Genomic DNA, 21856 nt, shown 5'->3' on the forward strand with positions numbered 1-21856 from the left:
TTGCACAAACAAGAAAGCTATTTTCTTATTTAGCAATTCCTTAATCTGTACCTGTCATTTCAGAAAAGTTTTGATCAATCGCAGTGTTAGCGCTAAGGCCCCCAACGAACAGCAGAACGAGCGCACTTCTCATTACTTATTCACCTGATCAATGGGGGTCTCAGCATTGAGACCCTGATCGACCAATACTTTTCATATGTCTTTGTGACATGTCAAAAGTCGTTTTTAAATATCCAATACACTTTAAAGGGAATCTGTCTGCTCAATTTTTTGCTCTGCAAGAGCAGCAGACAGTTCCTGTTACATAACTGTAAGGATAATTTGCCTCGTTATTCATAGTCAAGTGTCAAAGAGGCTGAGTCAAGCTGCTGAAGTACCACAGCCTGGCACACATTCTTGCAATCAATCAAATAGGAGTTGGGAGATGAGGGCAAGCGATAAGACATGCCAGGCAGATGTGCAACTCAGCCCCCTCCCCTCTTTCCTTGGCACTGGGCTGCAAAATAAAAAAAGATTTTTTGAGTCTGGCAACCACCATCAACTCCAGGAAACGTACAGTTTATTGTTATACCCTTACTGATATCCGACAGTTTCTGCAGTTCTTAGCAGCAAATACAGCTGACAGATTCCCTTTAACTTTTTGATCTGTGAACTATCATGAGTCACATTTACTGCATGAAACAAGTGAATCTCATTCACTGCTCCACAATATAAATGCAATCATAGATAAACATTATTTCTTGTAAAATTGTGCATCTGAGAGAACTCAATGTGGATGCAAGAAGGGAGCAGCAAAACAAGGTACATGCTTGTTAAGACCAGCATCTGAAAAGACTATTTATGTTGTAAGAGTCTTCTCCTCTTATGACTTTTTTTCTTTTTTGCCCAGCTGTAACACTTAAGACAGTACTCCAGATCTTTTTGGCCATATAATGCTAACTCATCACCAGTATTGTAGATGTGTAATGTGTTCCATTCCAGCTCACGTGCATCCTTTCATCTTGAACCCTTATAAGAATCATGTGACCCCAAGCCTGACAACCCAAAAAATGATGTTCTCTAATGCGTAGACAGGATGTCAGTCTCTCCCGTGTATCCGACTTCTGTGAACTACAGGATTACATCATCATCTATCAGATCACTCCAGTCAGCTCAGACCTCTCCCCACCATGAAAGTTCTGCCCTCCTTGTTTTTCTGTATATTTCTGCATAGATTTCTGCGCTTTCCATAAGTTTGCAGTGATATAGTAGGGGAGTCCATATATTGATTAGCTGCAGAGTTATATCATTCCCCTGACTCGCACTGCCTTTCTCTTCTTTGTTCACATTCTCTAGTGTGTCCTTTGAGATGTAGCTGACACTGATCTCCTACTTGTAAAAGCTGACAGGGAGAAACCTATCAGAAGGAGATAGACTGAAGCTGTATCTCATATGGCACTCTAGTGTGAGTTAGGGGCAGGGCCAGCCCTACATTGGGTCCCGCTGGATCCATTGGACCCAGGGGGCGATCCACTGTAGAGGTAGCCAGAGGGCTTACCTCTCCTTCCTGCTCGTCCACGGCTCTGCATTTAATAGAGGCTGGCTGCACCAGGCTCTACCAAATGATCGCCGAGCACACAGATCAATGTAGTTCTATGGAACTGCATTTATCTGTATGAGGAATCAACTGACCAATAAAGTTTAACAAAAAAATGTATAATGGTTTAAAAAAAAAACTGCAGCATTTAGGGGACCAAATTTTATGTCACTGGTCTATGAATTGCTGCACTTAATGATGAGAATCCACTATCACTGTCTATACGGAGGCATTATGGAAAATGTAGGCTGTGTTAGGAGAGCTATATCAGAGGAGAATTTGGAACCCATGCCACATCAACTAAAATAGGTATACACAAGGCATATACAATAACCTCTGTGTAATTATATAACTGCATGATTTTTAGTGTGCTTTTTAGATGAGCCACTTGTCACTTAAAACACCTGACTCCCATGTGCACACTGCAAGTGCTGTTATATAGGCTAGTATTAGGCGCATCTGGAGTAAAGAGGAAGGACATGTGACAACTAGGTATGCTGTTCGGACTAAATGGATGAACAATGTACTTGTGCCAAAGTCTACACTGATATCTCTTTGTTTACATATAGAGATACCAGTGCCTTGGAGCAAGTGCAGTGTCATAGCCCTGCTAAAGGTTTTGCAACTAAGTGCCATCCGCAGCAGTATAGAATGGTTTCACTGCTACTGCACATGCCCAGGAGCTTTACTATACACTTATATGGAGCTGAAGAGCTCTGACCAAAGGGTTTCTGTGAATGTGTCACTATACATCCTCCTATAGCCCAGCCAGAATACCAGATAACAGGGCACAAATGTGGCCTCCACTGCAGTAAATAAATGATGTTAAGGGACATCTCAATAAAGGTGCATACTCTTTCATTGATTTTTTTATACACTTTTTGAAATAAGTGAATACCTTTGTATATATTTTAGTGTGCTTTTAGTATGTTTTTTATTGGTTTTCTTTGTATTGTTTGAGTGGAAGATATAAATATAATTTATTTCAAATGTACAGAGAGTTGAACACATTACATTATAAGTATATTATTATGTGACCGTTACAAGAAATATATCATTACTTTTTATAATGCAGGTAGCACAAGCACAAGAAACAGCAGTCAAAAAGGTGGCAGTATATTAAGTGTCAAACAGAAATCTAGAAAAGAGTTGCTGATGGAAAAACTTAGAGAGCAACTTATCAAAGCTAAAGCATTCACCATTAAAACGTAAGAAGTTTTCCTTTTTTTTTTCTCCTTTGCATGCTGAACACTGGATAATCCTAAATTGCATTCCCACAAAAATGTTCTCTTCTTCCTTATGTTAAATTTTAAATTTAAACATCATTGTATAGTTTTATGAAGACACAATCTACAATTTCTATTAGTCACAAGAAAGTGACTAGCCGTGTGGGAAAAGGTTTTAGATCTTCATAGTCTTAAAGGCATGCTCTGCTGGAAAACATTTTTTTTTTAAATAAACTCGTGCCAGTTAAAAATCTTAAAAATCTTAATCCTTCCAGTACTTATCAGCTGCTGTATGCTCCACAGTAAGTTCTTTTCTTTTGGAATGTCCTTTCTCTCTGGCCACAGTGCTCTCTACTGACACATCTGTCCATTTTAGGAACTGTCCAGAGTAGGAGTAAATCCCCATAGCAAACCTCTCCTGCTCCAGACAGTTCCTGACACGGGCATCATGTGTCAGCAAAGAGCACTGTAGTCAGACAGAAAAGAAATTCCAAAAGAAGAGATCAGCTGCTGTATGCTCCACAGGAAGTTAATTACTGGAAGGGTTAAGATTTTTAAATAGAAGTAATTTACAAATCTGTTTAACTTTCTGGCATCAGTTGATTTTAAAAGAAAATGTTTTCCAGTGGAGCACCCCTTTAACGAAACAGTTTGCTTAATAAAGGAGTTTATACACTGAACTTATCAGACAACCAGCACTGAACACATTAGCTGGAAATTCTGAGAAAACATCTTGAAAACTGACCCAGTAGCAATATACAGAGCTATATAGTTTGTATTGCAGCCCGGAGCAGCAATCTCAATTCTGCCATTAGCTTGACAACATTCAAAAAATCATAGATAGAGATGAGCGAATTTTTGAAAAATTCTATACGGCTGATTCGCCAAATTTTTCAAAAAAATTTGATTCGATCTGAATAAATTTGAGCCGAATCATGTGTGTGTGTGTGCTTCACTTTTTTTCTCTCAATTTTTTTAATTTTTAAGGTAGTACTACTACTCCCAGCATGGAACAGACTGTTCTATGATGGGAGTAGTAGTACCTTTACTAATAGACAGATATTACGTCCTGCGCCGGCTCCCGCGATATGAAGCGGGATCGCGCCGCGATCTCGCATCATATCGCGTCGGTCCCGGCGCTCATCAACGGCCGGGACCCGCAGCTAATACCACACATCGCCGATCGCGGCGATGTGCGGTATTAACCCTTTAGAATCGGCGGTCAAAGCTGACCGCCGCTTCTAAAGCGAAAGTGAAAGTGACCCGGCTGCTCAGTCGGGCTGTTCGGGACCGCCGCGGTGAAATCGCGGCGTCCCGAACAGCTTGCAGGACACCGGGAGGGCCCTTACCTGCCTCCTCGGTGTCCGATCGGCAAATGACTGCTCCGTGCCTGAGATCCAGGCAGGAGCAGTCAAGCGCCGATAACACTGATCACAGGCGTGTTAATACACACCTGTGATCTGTGTAAAAGATCAGTGTGTGCAGTGTTATAGGTCCTTATGGGACCTATAACACTGCAAAAAAAAAGTTAAAAAAAAGTGTTAATAAAGGTCATTTAAGCCCTTCCCTAATAAAAGTTTGAATCACCCCCCTTTTCCCATAAAAAAAAATAAAACAGTGTAAAAAAATAAATAAATAAACATATGTGGTATCGCCGCGTGTGTAAATGTCCGAACTATAAAAATATATCATTAATTAAACCACACGGTCAATGGCGTATGCGCAAAAAAATTCCAAAGTCCAAAAAAGGGTATTTTGGTCACTTTTTATACCATTAAAAAATTAATGAAAAGTGATCAAAAAGTCCGATCAAAACAAAAATCATACCTATAAAAACTTCAGATCACGGCGCAAAAAATGAGTCCTCATACTTCCCTGTACGTGGAAAAATAAAAAAGTTATAGGGGTCAGAAGATGACATTTTTAAACGTATAAATTTTCCTGCATGTAGTTATGATTTTTTCCAGAAGTGCGACAAAATCAAACCTATATAAGTAGGGTATCATTTTAACCGTATGGACCTACAGAATAATGATAAGGCGTAATTTTTACCGAAATATGCACTGCGTAGAAACGGAAGCCCCCAAAAGTTACAAAATGGCTTTTTTTCTTCGATTTTGTCGCACAATGATTTTTTTTCCCGTTTCGCCGTGCATTTTTGGGTAAAATGACTAATGTCACTGCAAAGTAGAATTGGCGACGCAAAAAATAAGCCATAATATGGATTTTTAGGTGGAAAATTGATTTTTAAAAGGTAAGGAGGAAAAAACAAAAATGCAAAAACGGAAAAACCCTTAAGGGGTTAAAAATTTAAAAAAATAAGAAAAAAAGTTTAAAAAGTTAAACACACACACACTTTATTAAACACATTTTTAAAATACATTACTAGTAAAAAGTTTAACAAAATTACTTAATTGTAAAAAATTTATAAATCAACTGGTGCCAGAAAGTTAAACAGAGTAGTAAATTACTTCTATTAAAAAAAATTCTTAATTCTTCCAGTACTTATTAGCTGCTGAATACTACAGAGGAAATTCTTTTCTTTTTGGAACACATTGCTCTCTGCTGAATCACGAGCACAATGCTCTCTGCTGACATCTCTGTCCATTTTAGGAACTGACCAGAGCAGCATATGTTTGCTATGGGGATTTTCTCCTACTCTGGACAGTTCTTAAAATGGACAGAGATTTCAGCAGAGAGCACTGTGCTCGTGATGTCAGCAGAGAGCACTGTGTTCCAAAAAGAAAATAATTTCTTCTGTAGTGTTCAGCAGCTATTAAGTACTGGAAGGATTAATATTTTTTAATAGAAGTCATTTACAAATCTTTTTAACTTTCTGGCACCAGTTGATTTAAAAAAAAAAAAAAAAGTTTTTCACCCCTTTAAATTGCCGATTTCTACATTTTTATTAATGTCGGCTACATTTTTAGTTCCCTACCCAGCCACATAAACTGATCCCTGTTTAAAAATTAATAAAAGTTTCAATTATTAAATACAATTTTTTCCATCACTACTGTATCTGTATTTATTTTATTTTTTTAATGGTACTCTGAAAAACAAAAGGTATCTTTTCCATCCCTTTTTTGGATCGCTAATGAAGAAATTTGTTATTTCGAATCCAGTGGAAATTCGGATTCTGTCCGAATCAAATTTTCCATGAAATTCGTAATAAATTCGGATTCATCTGATTTGATTCACTCATCTCTAATCATAGACTGTGTTGGAAATTTCGGGGAATGCTTCTGACTTAAATGTAAAAATACTCCGTAGCCTACAAGGGGCCTGGTGAATGCCATAAGAGTATCCATAAAGAAAAGGCTTGTGGCAAGAAGGAATTGGTAGGTTCGAATACAAATTGATGATATCACACAGCGGCTTTGGTTAATGTTCTCTTGCAAGAAGAATTATCATAGTCAGTAGTAAGGTGATATTGTTACTTTTTGACTATAAATATTTAAGAAATGAATTGGAACAACTTGCCTACCTTTTACTTATTTGTGATTGTTTTATTTCTTCTTCCAGAATCCTTCAGATATATTTGCCAATCAAGCAATTTTTTTACAACCTCATTCATCCAGACTACAGTGCTGTGACAGACGTCTATGTGTTAATGTTCCTGGCCGATACTGTAGACTTCATCATAATTGTATTTGGCTTCTGGGCATTTGGAGTAAGTGATCGTACCAAAGAAATTGTCAAGCATCTAGTATCACTGCAATTAAAATTAATAGTTTCAGGATTGCTGTGTATCTTTCGATAGGTGGATATATTAAACTTGTAGTTGAGGAGAGTGAAAATGTATTTAAATCTACAAATGAAATACAGTACATACCGTATATACTCGAGTATAAGCCGACCCGAGAATAAGCCGAGACCCCTAATTTCAACCCAAAATCCCAGGAAAAGTTATTGACTCGAGTATAAGCCTAGGGTGGGAAATACATCATCCCCCCCTGTCATCATCCAGACCCGTCATTAACATCTTCATCATCATCACCGCCTGTCATCATCCAGACCCTCATCATCATCACCTGTCATCATCCCCTTGTCATCATCCCACACATCCCCCCTTCATCATCCCCTTGTCATCATCCCACACATCCCCCCTTCATCATCCCCTTGTCATCATCCCCACCCCCCTTCATCATCCCCTTGTCATCATCCCCACCCCCCTTCATCATCCCCTTGTCATCATCCCCACCCCCCTTCATCATCCCCTTGTCATCATCCCCACCCCCCTTCATCATCCCCTTGTCATCATCCCCATCCCCCTTCATCATCCCCTTGTCATCATCCCACACACCCCCCTTCATCATCCCACACCCCCCTTCATCATCCCACACACCCCCCCCTTCATCATCCCACACACCCCCCCTTCATCATCCCACACACCCCCCCTTCATCATCCCACACCCCCCCCTTCATCATCCTCTTCTCATCATCCGCCCTCAGTGGTCTTCAACCTGCGGACCTACAGAGGTTTCAAAACTACAACTCCCAGCAAGCCCGGGCAGCCATCGGCTGTCCGGGCTTGCTGGGAGTTGTAGTTTTGAAACCTCCGGAGGTCCGCAGGTTGAAGACCACTGCGGCCTTCGACATCATCCAGCCCCCTCTCACCCCCTTTAGTTCTGTACAGTACTCACCTCCGCTCGGCGCTGGTCCGGTCCTGCAGGACTGTCCGGTGAGGAGGTGGTCCGGTGGGATAGTGGTTCCGGGCTGCTATCTTCACCGGGGGCGCCTCTTCTCCGCGCTTCCGGCCCGAAATAGAGGCGTTGCCTTGACAATGACGCAGAAGTACGTTGGCAATGAACGTACCTCTGCGTCGTTGTCAAGGCAACGTGACTATTCTGAGGCAGGGCCCGAAGCGCTTAGAAGAGGCCTCCCCGGTGAAGATAGCAGCCCGGAACCACTATCCCACCGGACCACCTCCTCTCCGGACAGTCCTGCAGCACCGGACCAGCGCCGAGCGGAGGTGAGTACTGTACAGAACTAAAGGGGGGTGAGAGGGGGCTGGATGATGTCGAAGGCCGCAGTGGTCTTCAACCTGCGGACCTCCGGAGGTTTCAAAACTACAACTCCCTGCAAGCCGATGACTGCCCGGGCTTGCTGGGAGTTGTAGTTTTGAAACCTCTGGAGGTCCGCAGGTTGAATACCACTGCGGGTGGAGAGTTCACTCGAGTATAAGGCGAGGGGGGTGTTTTCAGCACGAAAAATTGTGCTGAAAAACTCGGCTTATACTCGAGTATATACGGTATTAATGAAAAAAATAGACTTGGTATATAAACAACATAGTAATAGCTAGATGAGCGAATAAAAAAAAAATTGGGCTTGGTCCGAATTTATTTGCGGCAAATCGCTATTAAAACGGCTATTTTTGGGCTACAGAGAGCCTCAATAGGGGTGTAGAACACTTTGCCTTGTCGTAACACTCATAGGGAGTGTGCTGTATTAGTGAAATAATACTGTTATTCAGTATGACATGCAGATTACAGGCATCGCTATTAGAATCACTGCCGCACAGCGTCTGGATGTGGCAGCAGGGAGACCAAATGGCCTCACAATTGAAGAGATTAAGGAGATTTTTTAATGTAATTTCTATTTTATTTTATTTGAATTCATTAAAAAAATGTAAATCCTTTTTTGAGGACCCATTCTGGAGAGCATTGAGCTGGCGGTCTGGCAAGAGGCGAGCTACCAGCCCCTGCCTTTCAGCAACCCCCCCCCCCCCTCGACTGTCTTACTCTGTGTGAAACTGTGAATGTTTCATTTAATCAATTATGGTTCATTGTTATCGCTCCAACCTGTTTCATTGGATTTTTGTCGTAATTCCAGAGGTAAAATATGACGACGACCATGGGGCCTCAGTCTTGAAAGAATCACATAGATTTTTTTTTTTTATTATTTAAATAGAAGATTTTGAGTAGATTCACAAGTTTAATTTACCAGCAGCATGAGGTGATCACATGGCAGCACAATGACAGAGCCTGGTAATTGGAATGAGCAAACTTTAAATCCTTTTGCCACAGCCGCGGTAATTCCAGCTCCAATAGTGTATAATTTCTGCAGTGTAAACTATGGCAAAGCTCCTAGTTGTAACAAAAAATTGAGCTGGCGGTCCACCGCGAGGCCATTTACCGCCTGTCCCAGCCCCTGCCTCTCAGCGCACCCCCAGTGTCTACTTGAAAAGGGAGGGACTGCAGTTGCAGCAACTTGGACAGGAGCACATTCAGCTTCTGTGCTGTTAGATAAGTGGGCGCATAAAGCTAGAAGTGGCTGCAGTGAAAAAGCTTGTACTTGTATCTTAAAATTGAGCTGGCGAGGCGAGCTACCACCTGTTCCAGCCCCTGCCTCTCAGGGGCCCCCTGACTGTGAGAAAGTGTGAATGTTTCATTTAATCAGTTATGGTTCGTTGTTATCGCTCTGACCTGTTTCATTGTATTCTTGTGGTAATTCCACAGGTAATATATGACGTCGACGACCATAGGGCCTCAGTCATGAAAAGATTACATAAATTTTTTTAAATTTAAAATTTTGATTAGATTCACAAGTTTAATGTCCCAGGTCCCTCAAGCGTTTACTTTCAACTAATACTGCATGACCACAAAACCAATATAACAAGGAGTCACATGGCAGCACAATGACTAGAGTCTAGAGGTGGCAGCAGCCCGACGAGACCATAGGGACTCACAATAGAAAAGATTAAAGATTTTAAGGAAAATTTTTATAGAAGATTTAAATTGATTAAAATTTTTAAAGTTTAATTTAAGGTGCCAACAGCATGAGGATACCATATGGTAGCACAATGATACAGATTAAAGATATTTTGGAAAATTTTAATTGTAGACTTAAAATAGATTAAGATAAAGTTTCATTTAATTTGTCAGCAGCATGAGGAGACCATAATGTGGCAGAATGACTCAGCCTGGAGGTGGCAACAGCCTGACGAGACCACAAGGCCTCACCATCGAAAAGATTAAAGATGCTTTGTAAAAATTTAAATTGAAGATTTAAAATAGATTAAAAGCTTAAAATAAGGTGACAACAGCATGAGGAGACCATATGGTGGCACAATAACACAAGCCTGGAGGTGGCAGCAGCATGAGGAGACCATAATGTGGCAAAGTGACACAGCCTGGAATTGGGGGCAGCAAGAGGAGTCCATATAGTGGCAGTATGACCCAGCCTGGAGGTGGCAACAGCCTGATGAGACCATAGGGCCTCACAATTGAAAAGATTAAAGATATTTTGTGAAATTTTTATTGAAGATTTAAAATAGATTAAAAGTTTAATTCAAGGTGCCAACAGCATGAGGAGACCATATGGTGGCACAGTGACACAGCCTGGAGGTGGCAGCATCATGAGGAGACCATAATGTGGCAAAATAACACAGCCTGGAATTGGGGGCAGCAAGAGGAGACCATATAGTGGCAGAATGACCCAGCCTGGAGGTGGCAAGAGCCTGACGAGACCAAAGGGCCTCACAATTGAAAATGTTAATTGTAGATTTAAAATAGATTAACATAAAGTTTCATTTAATGTGCCAGCAGCATGAGGAGACCATAATGTGGCAGAATGACCCAGCCTTGAGGTGGCAATAGCCTGACAAGACCATAGGGCCTCACAATTGAAAAGATAAAGATATTCAGAATATTTTAATTATTGAGTTAAAATAGATTAAAATAAAGTTTCATTTAATGTCCCAGCAGCATGAGGAGACCACATGGCCACGGTGTGTCTGGGTCCTCTGTCTCATCTTCCTCATCACCCTGTAGCTCCACAGCCTGCTCCTGATCCTCCTCTCCTGTCAGATGACTATAAAAAAAAAAACATTTCGCAAAACATTGCCTGTGCTCCACTGTCCCCCTACCCCTCCTCCTCCAGTTCAGCCCCCACAGGGCTCATGTGCCCTCGAGATGTAGGAGCCACGTCTCAAGTGCCCTGACCAGCCATGGTTTCCAACAGGTGTTGTAGGATATGAAGCAGTGGAATGAAGTTGTTCATCCTGGCTACTGACTAATAATCTGGCATCCTCAAAGGTCCTGCGCAAACGGCAGGTGTCACGTATGAGCTGCCACTGGTTAACATTGAAGTTACACAGGGGAGTCCTCCTATCCGCTTGGATCATCAAGAAATTGGTGATGGCTTTTCTCTGTTCGGTCCAACATATGGAGGGTGGAATTCCAATGTGTGGAAACGTTGCAAATCAGACTATGTTGGGGGATGCTGTTCTGACGATGCAGCTCAAGGAGTGTGCAAAGTTTCCTTCCCATTGTTAGGATGTCTTGCAGATAGGTGTAACACTTCAGGAATCGCTTGAGAACCAGATTGAACATGTGTGCCATGCAGGTCGCATGGCCCAGGCTTTCTTTACGCAGCACAGACAAGATGTTCTTCCCATTGTTGGTCACCATGGTTCCTATTTCCAGTTTTTGTGGAGTAAGCCATTATTCGATTGCTTGATGAATGACTTTTAGCATTTCCTCCCCTGTGTGACTCCATTCACCAAGGCAAACCATTTGAAGTACAGCGTGACACTGCCGTTCCCTGCACACATGGTATGCTGGAGGGGCAGTGGAGACTGAGGACACGGTGGAGGATGAGGAGGCAGAGTCACACACTGTCGCAGGACCTGAGGAAGCGGCGTGGCCTGTCCAAGTTGCTAACAAAAGGAAAGGTGTGCAAAAAACACCATGTGTCACCTACACCACCAAGTATTGATACAATGCAAAGACCTCCAACCTATCCCTATTTCCACCTTAAAACACTGCCATTTCCCAGGGTTTTTAGTTGGAAATGGGGAGAGGTTCCTCTGTGGGGCCGCCCTTTTTAGGATGAGTAACACTTGCCTCCAAAAGGTGGAAGGAACAACGTATTGTCCATTATAGCAGGTGGGGTTAAAAACTTCCGCTTTAAGGCTCTACTCTTGCCCTATTAATTCCCTTTTTGGCAAGTGTTACTCGCCCTAAAAAGGGCAGCTCCACACAGGGCAGCTCTCTCTCTGTCAGTGCTTTTATGCAGTGATTTTGGCTTGTGGTAATTCGCTGTTGTGAAGCTGTTTTTTGTGCAATGCACACAATGTTCTATCTCTCCCTGCAGTGAAACGCTCTCTCTGAAATAAAATGCTGATGTGACTGGCCGCAAGATGGCTGCCAATTATATAGGGCTATGACATCCCACAGGTGGCTGGCTGCTGATAGGCTGCATGCTGCATGTGATTCAGGGTCATCCCGCCTATCCACCTTGCTGCCTTCCCAGAGTTCCTTGCCCCATGTCCTCACATGTGGATCCGCCATTTTAGATGCCCTGGAGCCTGGACCGCACTAAATGGAGTTTAATGAAGTGATTTACCCATTTACACATATTTTCCCCTAGTCCCAGCATCTTCATTTTATGTACTAACCTTTTATGTGGCACAGTATCAAATACCTTTGAAAATTCACAGCCTAACCCAGGTCCAGTCTACAGTTTACCTCCTAAATAAGATGATTAGATCAGTTTGACAGGACCAATCCATCATAAACCAAAGTCTAAAACTGAAGCTTCCTGGTTCAACTTTTCGCCCCTTTTTGAATACTGGCACCACTTTAGATATGCGCCAGTCTTGTAGAACAATCCATGTCATTAAAGAATCTTTGAATATTAAAAATACGACTGAGGAGGTGGATTCCAGATGGACCTAGTAATTTGCACATTTTCTGTATTTAAAAGGCGGCACTGCACTTTTTTTTATATCACAAATGTCATCACACAAGATGGACTTAACCCGTTAACTACAATGGACGTCTATACTCGTCCATGTGCCGTTAACGGGGTATGACGCTGGCTCCTGAGTAGAGCCTGTGTCATACTGGCCGGCCCCCAGCTGATTCCTGTAGTTCGGGGGAGGCATTAATATCCGACATGCGCCGATCGCCGCGGCTGGCTATTAACCCTTTAGATCGCCGCTGTCAAACTGGACTGCGGCATCTAAAGGTGCCTTTATCCCTACCCTGGTTGTCCAGTGGGGTGGATTGCCCCCCGCAGCGTCATCACGGGGGGTCCATCCGCTGCAGAGGTAGCCAGAGGGCTTACCTCTCCTGTTTTACCGGCGCCTGCGTTCAGAAAAACAAGAGAGGTAAGCCCTCTTCTGGCAGGGCCAGGCTTTATCAATCGAGCGCAGAGCACACAGATCAATGTGGTTCTATGGAACCACATTGATCTGTATGAGGAATCAAATGATTTCTCCTAAAAGTCCCCTAAGTGGACTAAAAGTGTAAAAAAAAAAAAAAAAAAGGTTAAAAAAGGTTAAAAAAGTACACATTAACCCCTTCCTTATTAAAAGTTAAAATCACCCCCCTTTTCCCAAATTCCATATAAAAAATATATAAAGATAATAAAAATAAACATTACTGGTATCGCCGCATGCATAAATGTCCAAACTATAAAAATATATCATTAATTAAACCAGATGTTCAATGGCATATGCGCAAATAAAATTCCAAAGTCCAAAATAGCGAATTTTTGATCACTTTTTATACCATAAAAAAATGAATAAAAAGCAATCAAAGTCTGATCAAAACAAAAATGGTACAGATAAAAACTTCAGATCACGGCACTAAAAATTTGCCCTCATACTGCCCCGTACGTGAAAAAGAAAAAAGTTATAGGGGTCAAAAGAGGGCAATTTTAAATGTATTAATTTGCGTGCATGTAGTTATGATTTTTTCCAGAAGTCCGACAAAATCAAACCTATATAAGTTGGGTATCAATTTAATTGTATGGACCTAAAGAATAAAGATAAAGTGTTATTTGTGCAGAAAAATTTACTGCATAGAATAAGAAGCCCCCAACATTTACAAAATGGCATTTTTTCTTCAATTTTGTCGTGCAATTATTTTCTTTTTCCGTTTTGCCATAGATTTTTGGGTAAAATGACTGACGTCATTACAAAGTAGAATTGGTGGCACAAAAAAAAGCCCTCATATGGTTTTTTAGGTTAAAATTTAAAGGGTTAGGATTTTTTAAAGTTAAGGAGGAAAAAACGGAAGTGCAAAAACAAACAAACGCTTGGTCCTTAGGGGGTTAAAGAGGTGCCAGAAAGTTAAACAAATTTGTAAATTACTTCTATTTAAATATCATAATCCTTCCAGTTTTTATCAGCTGCTGTATGCTCCACAGGAAGTTATTTTCTTTTGGAATTTATTTTCTGTCTGACCACATTGCTCTCTGCTGACACCTCTGTCCATGTCAGGAACTGTCCAGAGCAGGAGCCAATCCCTATAGCAAATCCTATCCTGCTCTGGACAGTTCTGGACATGGACAGAGATGTCAGCAGAGAGCACTGTGTTTTTCTTCTAACATTATCAATTCTAATTCCTCTTTCTAAAGGTTTCTGGCATCCCATTTCTATGTTTCTTCATAACTTCTTTCCTTTTATGCCTATTAACTCTTCTAACCATTCTCTATATCACACCCCCAGTGTCAGGATAATAATTTTGACGGGGCCGATAATCCACACTATGGGGCTTTACATATCTTTTTACAGCTTACTTTACTTTTAACAAGTTTGTTGCAGAAAGATTAACCTAAAAAAGGTGTTTTATATATGAGGTGTAGAGACAAAAAACTTGACTGATCATAAAAATATCCATCTTTTAAAATGCAGCTAATGTTACATCTGTCTTTTTTTTAGAAACACTCGGCTGCGGCAGACATTACCTCCTCTCTGTCAGAAGACCAGGTACCAGAAGCATTCTTGGTGATGGTTTTGATACAGTTTGGCACAATGGTTGTGGATCGTGCTCTCTATCTCAGAAAAACTGTGATGGGAAAGGTCATATTTCAGGTTATCTTGGTGTTTGGTATCCATTTTTGGATGTTCTTCATTTTACCTGGAGTAACAGAAAGGTAAAGGACTCCTCATGTTTGTGTGCTCTTAAAGGGGTACTCCGGTGGAAAACTTTATTATTATTATTATTATTATTATTATTATTGTTTTAAATCAACTGGTACCAGAAAGTTAAACAGATTTGTAAATGACTTCTTTTAAAAAATCTTAATCCTTCCAGTTCTTATTAGCTGCTGAATACTACAGAGGAAATTCTTTTCTTTTTGGGACACAGAGCTCTCTGCTGACATCACGAGCACAGTGCTCTCTGCTGACATCTCTGTCCATTTTAGGAACTCTCCAGGGCAGCATATATTTGCTATGGGGATTTTCTTCTACTCTGGATAGTTCTTAAAATGGACAGAGATGCCAGCAGAGAGCACTGTGGTCATGATGTCAGCAGAGAGCTCGGTGTTCCAAAAAGAAAAGAATTTCCTCTGTAGTATCCAGCAGCTGATAAATACTAGAAGGATTAAGATTTTTTAATAGAAGTCATTTACAAATCTGTTCAACTTTCTGGCACCAGTTGATTAAAAAAAAAAAAAAATTCCACCGGAGTACTCCTTTAACCCCTGACTTGGAACTGTTCAGCACCGAATTTTTTTGTTTGTGTTTTTCAGGAAATTCAGTCAGAACACTGTTGCACAGCTATGGTATTTTGTGAAGTGTATCTATTTTGGACTATCAGCCTATCAGATCCGCTGTGGATACCCGACACGTGTTCTTGGAAACTTCCTCACAAAAAGCTACAACTATGTCAATCTGTTCCTATTTCAAGGGTAGGTAGCCATGATATATATATGTATATGTATATATATATATATATATATATATATATATGGGCACTGTTACTGGGAAAAGAACACGCTAAGCGAGACAAATTTACAGTGTAAGTCTGTGGGATTGCATCAGTCAGCCATGCTTTTTTCTTAGCTCAATCTAGCGACTGGTCGTGGTCTCAACACTTAGACCCCGCTATTCTAACTACATAAGTGCATTTTGTTTGCAGGCATCACTGTGATTTTTTGTCTCAGATTTGACCTAAGACACACGTACTGTATACACTGCAGATGTGATGTTACAGATTTTATGTTATCATCAGTTATTTACTTACATTGATATACACAGCATAAAATCGGCAGCATCTATAGAATGTGTAAACATACCCCAAAATTGAAAGCTTATGGTCACTTGGTATTTGAATCAGTATCGTGCATCAGTATTTGTTAGCCAAAGCTAAGTGTAGGTCCAAACGCACAAGAGATGCACATCTTTCCACTATACCCTTTTCTCAATGTTTCTTTGGCTTCCAGATACTAATAAATAATAGTGACCCAAATACTGCATGTAAAATTGGGCCTAATGCGATTGTCTTCATTTTGTCCTGTGACTTGAAAATTGTGGACATTCCAGGAGGGAAGTGGATTGAACATGTCAGGGAGATGAAACTCATGTCGACACGAGAAGAAATGTGTTCAGCAATGTGTTTGCCATCACCTACTAATTCTGACATGTAGTCCTAATGATGTGTGATCTTTTCCCTCAGCTTTCGCCTGGTGCCATTTTTAACTGAGCTAAGAGCTGTCATGGATTGGGTATGGACTGACACTACACTCAGTCTTTCCAGCTGGATCTGTGTGGAGGATATTTATGCTCACATATTTATACTAAAATGCTGGCGTGAGTCAGAAAAGGTAAGGAATGTACGGTCATTATGTTGGAATTTTAAAGGAAACATAGCTTAGGGTTCAATTTCAGTACAAAAGAATAGAACTTTTCTCATTTTTAATATAGTAAAAAACGAAAGTGTTATTACCGTATTTATATATGTATAAGACGCTCCGGCATATAAGACGCACCTAATTTTATAGGATAAAAATCTAGAAAATAAAGATTCTGAACCAAATACAATGTAAAGTATAGGACAGTGATCTTCAACCTGCGGACCTTCAGATGTTGCAAAACTACAACTCCCAGCATGCTGGGAGTTGTAGCTTTGCAGCATCTGGAGGTCCGCAGGTTGAAGACCACTGGTATAGGAGGTAGTACTCACGTGTCCCTGCCGCTCCGGACCCATCACCGATCGTCACCGCTGCCCTGGATGTCACCCTCCATCACTGTCGCCGCGTCCCCGGGGTGTCCCCGTCGCTCCAGAACGTCTCTGCTGCCCGGTATCCTCGCTCTCCGTCGCTGCCATCACGTCGCTACGCACGCCGCTCCTATTGGATGACGGGACGGCGTGCGCGACGACGTGATGACGACGAAGGAGAGCGCCGGCCATGCAGAGGATCCCGGCATTAAGCAGACATCGAGGAGGCAGGTAAGGTCCCTCGCGGTGTCGTGTAAGCTGTTCGGGATGCCGCGATTTCACAGCGGCGGTCCCGAACAGCCCGACTGAGCAGCCGGGTTAGTGTTATTTTCGCTTCAGACGTGTCGGTCAGCTTTGATCGCCGCATCTGAAGGGTTAATAAAGGGCATCACCGCGATCGGTGATGTCCTGTATTAGCCACGGGTCCCGGCCGTTGATGGCCGCAGGGACCGCCGCGATAGGACAGGTATTTGCCGTATAAGACGCACCAACTCCCCCCCCCAGTTTTGGGGAAGAAAAAGTGCATCTTATACGGCGAAAAATATGGTAGCTTCAGACAACCAGTTGTTACTTGTTCTATTTAGTCACTTGAGTAGTGTCCCTGGATTAGACACACTTTTATAGGCAAAGCTAAAAGGCAGGTACAAGTAGCAAGTCATCGGTTTGCGTAATGTTTTCTTCCTATGTTGCAGCACTGTAGAGAGAACATGCTTATGCCTTGTGGTTCTTCCTCTCATCATAGCACAACACAGCCATCAGCATGATTCATGGGGATACTGAAGTTGTGTTCACATATTATGTTTTATTTGCAGTATTGCAAATAGTTTTTGTCACGTTTTTATGAAAAATAACTGAAATTATGGTATAAAAAGGGTGCATTTTACAGCGATTTGCATAATTGCTGTAAAGTTGCACTATTTTACAGGGCTCTTGGAAAATCGTGGTACAAATGTGACAGTACTGGAAACAAAATGAAACTTGTGAACACAGCCTAAGGCCAGTTTCAGAAAAGTGTATTACAGACCTAAACTGACAACTTTGTTGATCCCTATGATACTGTCAGTTTGATCCAGTTGAGTTTACTGCAATACGGGTGCAAAAATGTCCACAGTACCAAACAATGACATTTAGAAAAGTACAATACCACAAAAAAGTACAACTTGTACAGCTACATCAGCTTAAAAATAAAGGTTATGACCAAATATGTCCTCAAGAGGTATTTTCATCATATAAAGTGATGGCATCTTACTAGGAAACTGGTAGGGATGCCTCTCTGGGAGTCCTAGAGGGGGTCCTAGAGGCTGACCTAGGCCCTTCATAGATCATAAAGTGATGGCATATAATCAGGATATAATATCAGATGGGAATAATCCTTTAAATGGAGTTCAATGGGGGCCCTATAAGTCAGCATGCCATTAGTTCATCCTAGTAGCAGCTGCTATCAGACAGAATGTTATCATTGACCCTACTGTATAAAAGAAGCTGCAGACCCTATAAAGATATAGGTGGAGTATACTGTGAGATTGGACATGATGGGCTGGCCTTTTATCTCCATTTGCATCAGTAAGCTTTGGGAGCCCATGCCCTTGTTGTGAGCCCACCCCTTGTCCCTCATTACACCACTTTGGCCAGTACTAGCCAGTATATATCGGGCTCACCCCAGAAGCCCTGCCATTTTGCAGATAATTGGACCCAGCCATAGCCATCATGTGAATGCAGTGTATACATATTCATGTGTGAATAAGTGTCTGTTAATAACTGTTCATACATTACTTTTCTGCAGAGATATCCACAGCCACGTGGTCAGAAGAAGAAAAAAGTTGTGAAGTATGGAATGGGTGGCATGATCATTGTACTTCTGATATGCATTGTTTGGTTCCCTTTGCTTTTCATGTCTCTAATAAAATCTGTTGCTGGCGTGACAAACAAGCCACTAGATGTGTCCATTAAAATATCTCTGGGAGGTTTCCAGGTAAGCCTGATCAATAAAAATATTTGTTAATAATAGGTTTACTTAAAGGGATTGTCCTAGATTAGATTCATCCCAAAGCAGCATGCCTTTCCAAGGACTAGGCCCCATATACTTAAAGGGGTACTCCGGGCCTGAGACATCTTATCCCCTATCCAAAGGATAGGGGATAAGATGTCTCACCACGGGGGTCCCGTCGCTGAGGACCCCCCGCAATCTTGTATTCGCTTCCCACCTGTTTGAGCTGCACGCAGCGGTGCCAGCTCACAAACAGCCGGGTGGCGACCACGGGGCCGGAGTATTGTGACATCACGACTCCGCCCCTGTGTGATGCCACGCCCCGCCCCCGCTATGCGTCCGTCATGCCCCCTCCCATAGACTTGCATAGCGGAGGTGGGGCGTGACGTCACACGGGGCGGAGTAGTGACGTCACGATACTCGGGCCCATGGTCGCCACCCGGCTGTTTGTGAACTGGCACCAGGCATGCAGCTCAAACAGGTGGGTGGCGAATACAAGATTGCCGGGGGACACCCAGCGGCAGGTAGGGGATAAGATGTCTCAGGGCCGGAGTACCCCTTTAAATGGGGATAAGCTACAATACCAGACATAGCCATGGATGTGGCTTGTTTGGGGCCAAAAAAAAAGCAAATCTTTTTATTTTTATTATATTTCCTATTCCAAAAAGTCTTTTTATTTATTTATTTTTGTTTTTTTATGGGACAAACCTTTTAAGCTGTATTATAAAGCCTATTGCAGATAACACCAATATGTTTAGCTTGTTTTTTATTTGCAAACAAACTAATTGTATTGTTTATAAATAGTAAGAGAATCCAAATCAATACAAGGACAAAAATAACTTTGTTTTGTGTAACAAGGGCCTTAGATCATTACTGGGATCAATGCTTCTTATAGTCTTACCAGTGAAGTAAAAGGTGATATGAAATAAGGACTCTGTTTACTTTGCAGCCTATTTTTACTATGAGTGCACAACAGAACCAGCTAAAAGATATGGAGCCACCATTGTACAAAGCTTTTGAAAGGAAATTTAGTAAAGACACAGTAAGTAAAATATTGTCCTTAGTTTGTCATCTGTGCTTTAATATTACATAAAAAAACATAGATACATAAGAATGATGTCAGAAAAAGACCACCGCATGCATCTAGTCTGCCATTACTGTATATTATTTCCTTTTTATTTTAGGGTAGATGCATGGTTATACCAAATATGTCTCAATTCACTTTGACAAACATTTTTAACCACATATGCTGTAAGTTTGTTCCAAGCTGAGAGAAAAACACGATACATCTTGTTACGCCGAGCGCTCCAGGTCCCTGCTCCTCCCCGGAGCGCTCGCGGCGTCTCTCTCTCTGCAGCGCCTCGGTCAGACCTGCTGACCGGGAGCGCTGCACTGACATTGCCGGCGGGGATGCGATTCGCACAGCGGGACGCTCCCGCTCGCGAATCGAATCCCAAGTCACTTACCCGTCCCGGTCCCCGGCTGTCATGTTCTGGCGCGCGCGGCTCCGCTCTCTAGGGCGCGCGCGCGCGCCAGCTCTCTGGGATTTAAAGGGCCAGTGCACCAATGATTGGTGCCTGGCCCAATTAGCCTAATTAGCTTCCACCTGCTCCCTGGCTATATTACCTCACTTCCCCTGCACTTCCTTGCCGGATCTTGTTGCCTTGTGCCAGTGAAAGCGTTTAGTGTTGTCCAAAGCCTGTGTTCCAGATCTCCTGCTATCCACATTGACTACGAACCTTGCCGCCTGCCCCGACCTTCTGCTACGACTGACCTTGCCCCTGCCTAGTCCTTCTGTCCCACGCCTTCTCAGCAGTCAGCGAGGTTAAGCCGTTGCCGGTGGATACGACCTGGTTGCTACCGCCGCTGCAAGACCATCCCGCTTTGCGGCGGGCTCTGGTGAAAACCAGTAGCAACTTAGAACCGGTCCACCGACACGGTCCACGCCAATTCCTCGCTGACACAGAGGATCCACCTCCAGCTAGCCGAATCGTGACACATCTATTGCATAGGTTTCTATTCTCGCAACAGGGAAAAGGAAGGTTACAAGGTTACATATGTGTCCATAGCCTTTAAAGGGGTACTCCGCCCCTGGCATCTTATCCCCTGTCCAAAGGATAGGGGATAAGATGTTAGATCGCCGCAGTCCCGCTGTTGGGGAGCCCTTGGATCCCCGCTGCGGCACCCCACCATCATTACTGCACATAGCGAGTTCGCTGTGTGCGTAATGACGGGCGATACAGGGGCCGGAGCAGCATGACGTCACGGCTCCGCCCCTCATGACATCACGGCCCGTCCCCTTAATGCAAGTCTATGGCAGAGGGTGTGACGACCGCCACGCCCCCTCCCGTAGACTTGTATTGACGGAGGCGGGCCGTGACATCACGAGGGGTGGAGCAGTGACGTAACGATGCTCCGGCCCCTGTATTGCCTGTCATTACGTGCAGAGCGATCTCGCTCTGCGCAGTAATGATAGCGGGGTGCTGCATCAGCGATCCCCGGGGTCCCCAGCAGCTGGACCCCGGCGATCTGACATCTTATCCCCTATCCTTTGGATAGGTGATAAGATGTCTAGGGGCGGAGTACCCCTTTAAGACTGTACACCATTTTTGTAGCCAATATTATACTTTGCATATATATACTTATTTACAGTCACAGTGTCCTCTAGTCACTAATTTCTGCTATTGGGGTGGTATAAAATTTGGCCTGAAAAATTGGATTGCAACTCAAGGCCACAGAGACGCAGTTTTCATGTTTCACTCTCTGAATGCAGGAAGAGAAGCACAAGATGGTGATATCTGTAACAAAAAAATTGCGTTTCAGACACTACGAAGATGTAGACTAAAATTGACCCTCTTAAGGATGCACAAATATTTGCTAATTTATTGAAAAGTAAAAATTAACATATTGCATTGACTTAAAGGGGTACTCCCGTGGAAAACTTTTATTTTTTTAAATCAACTGGTGCCAGAAAGTTAAACAGATTTGTAAATCACTTCTTTTAAACATTCTTAATCCTTCCAGTACTTTTTAGGGGCTGTATACTAAAGAGAAATCCAAAAAAGAAATGCATTTCCTCTGATGTCATGACCACAGGGCTCTCTGCTGACCT

The 21856-nt window shown here is 42.5% G+C and overlaps 1 protein-coding gene across 1 annotated transcript in view; it reads left to right on the top strand.

The window, feature by feature from the left end:
- The window catches only part of PIEZO2 (piezo type mechanosensitive ion channel component 2), a 398577-nt gene that overhangs the window by 366291 nt on the left and 10430 nt on the right, over positions 1 to 21856 (top strand). Inside the window, exons 45-51 of the mRNA XM_056521559.1 lie at positions 2652 to 2784; positions 6325 to 6472; positions 14474 to 14688; positions 15289 to 15447; positions 16215 to 16362; positions 18541 to 18729; positions 19694 to 19786. Of these exons, the coding sequence (XP_056377534.1) occupies positions 2652 to 2784; positions 6325 to 6472; positions 14474 to 14688; positions 15289 to 15447; positions 16215 to 16362; positions 18541 to 18729; positions 19694 to 19786 (1085 nt within the window). The remainder of the gene's footprint in view (positions 1 to 2651; positions 2785 to 6324; positions 6473 to 14473; positions 14689 to 15288; positions 15448 to 16214; positions 16363 to 18540; positions 18730 to 19693; positions 19787 to 21856) is intronic.

The sequence above is a fragment of the Hyla sarda genome, chromosome 5 (genome assembly GCF_029499605.1).
Source record: "Hyla sarda isolate aHylSar1 chromosome 5, aHylSar1.hap1, whole genome shotgun sequence".
NCBI lineage: Eukaryota > Metazoa > Chordata > Amphibia > Anura > Hylidae > Hyla > Hyla sarda.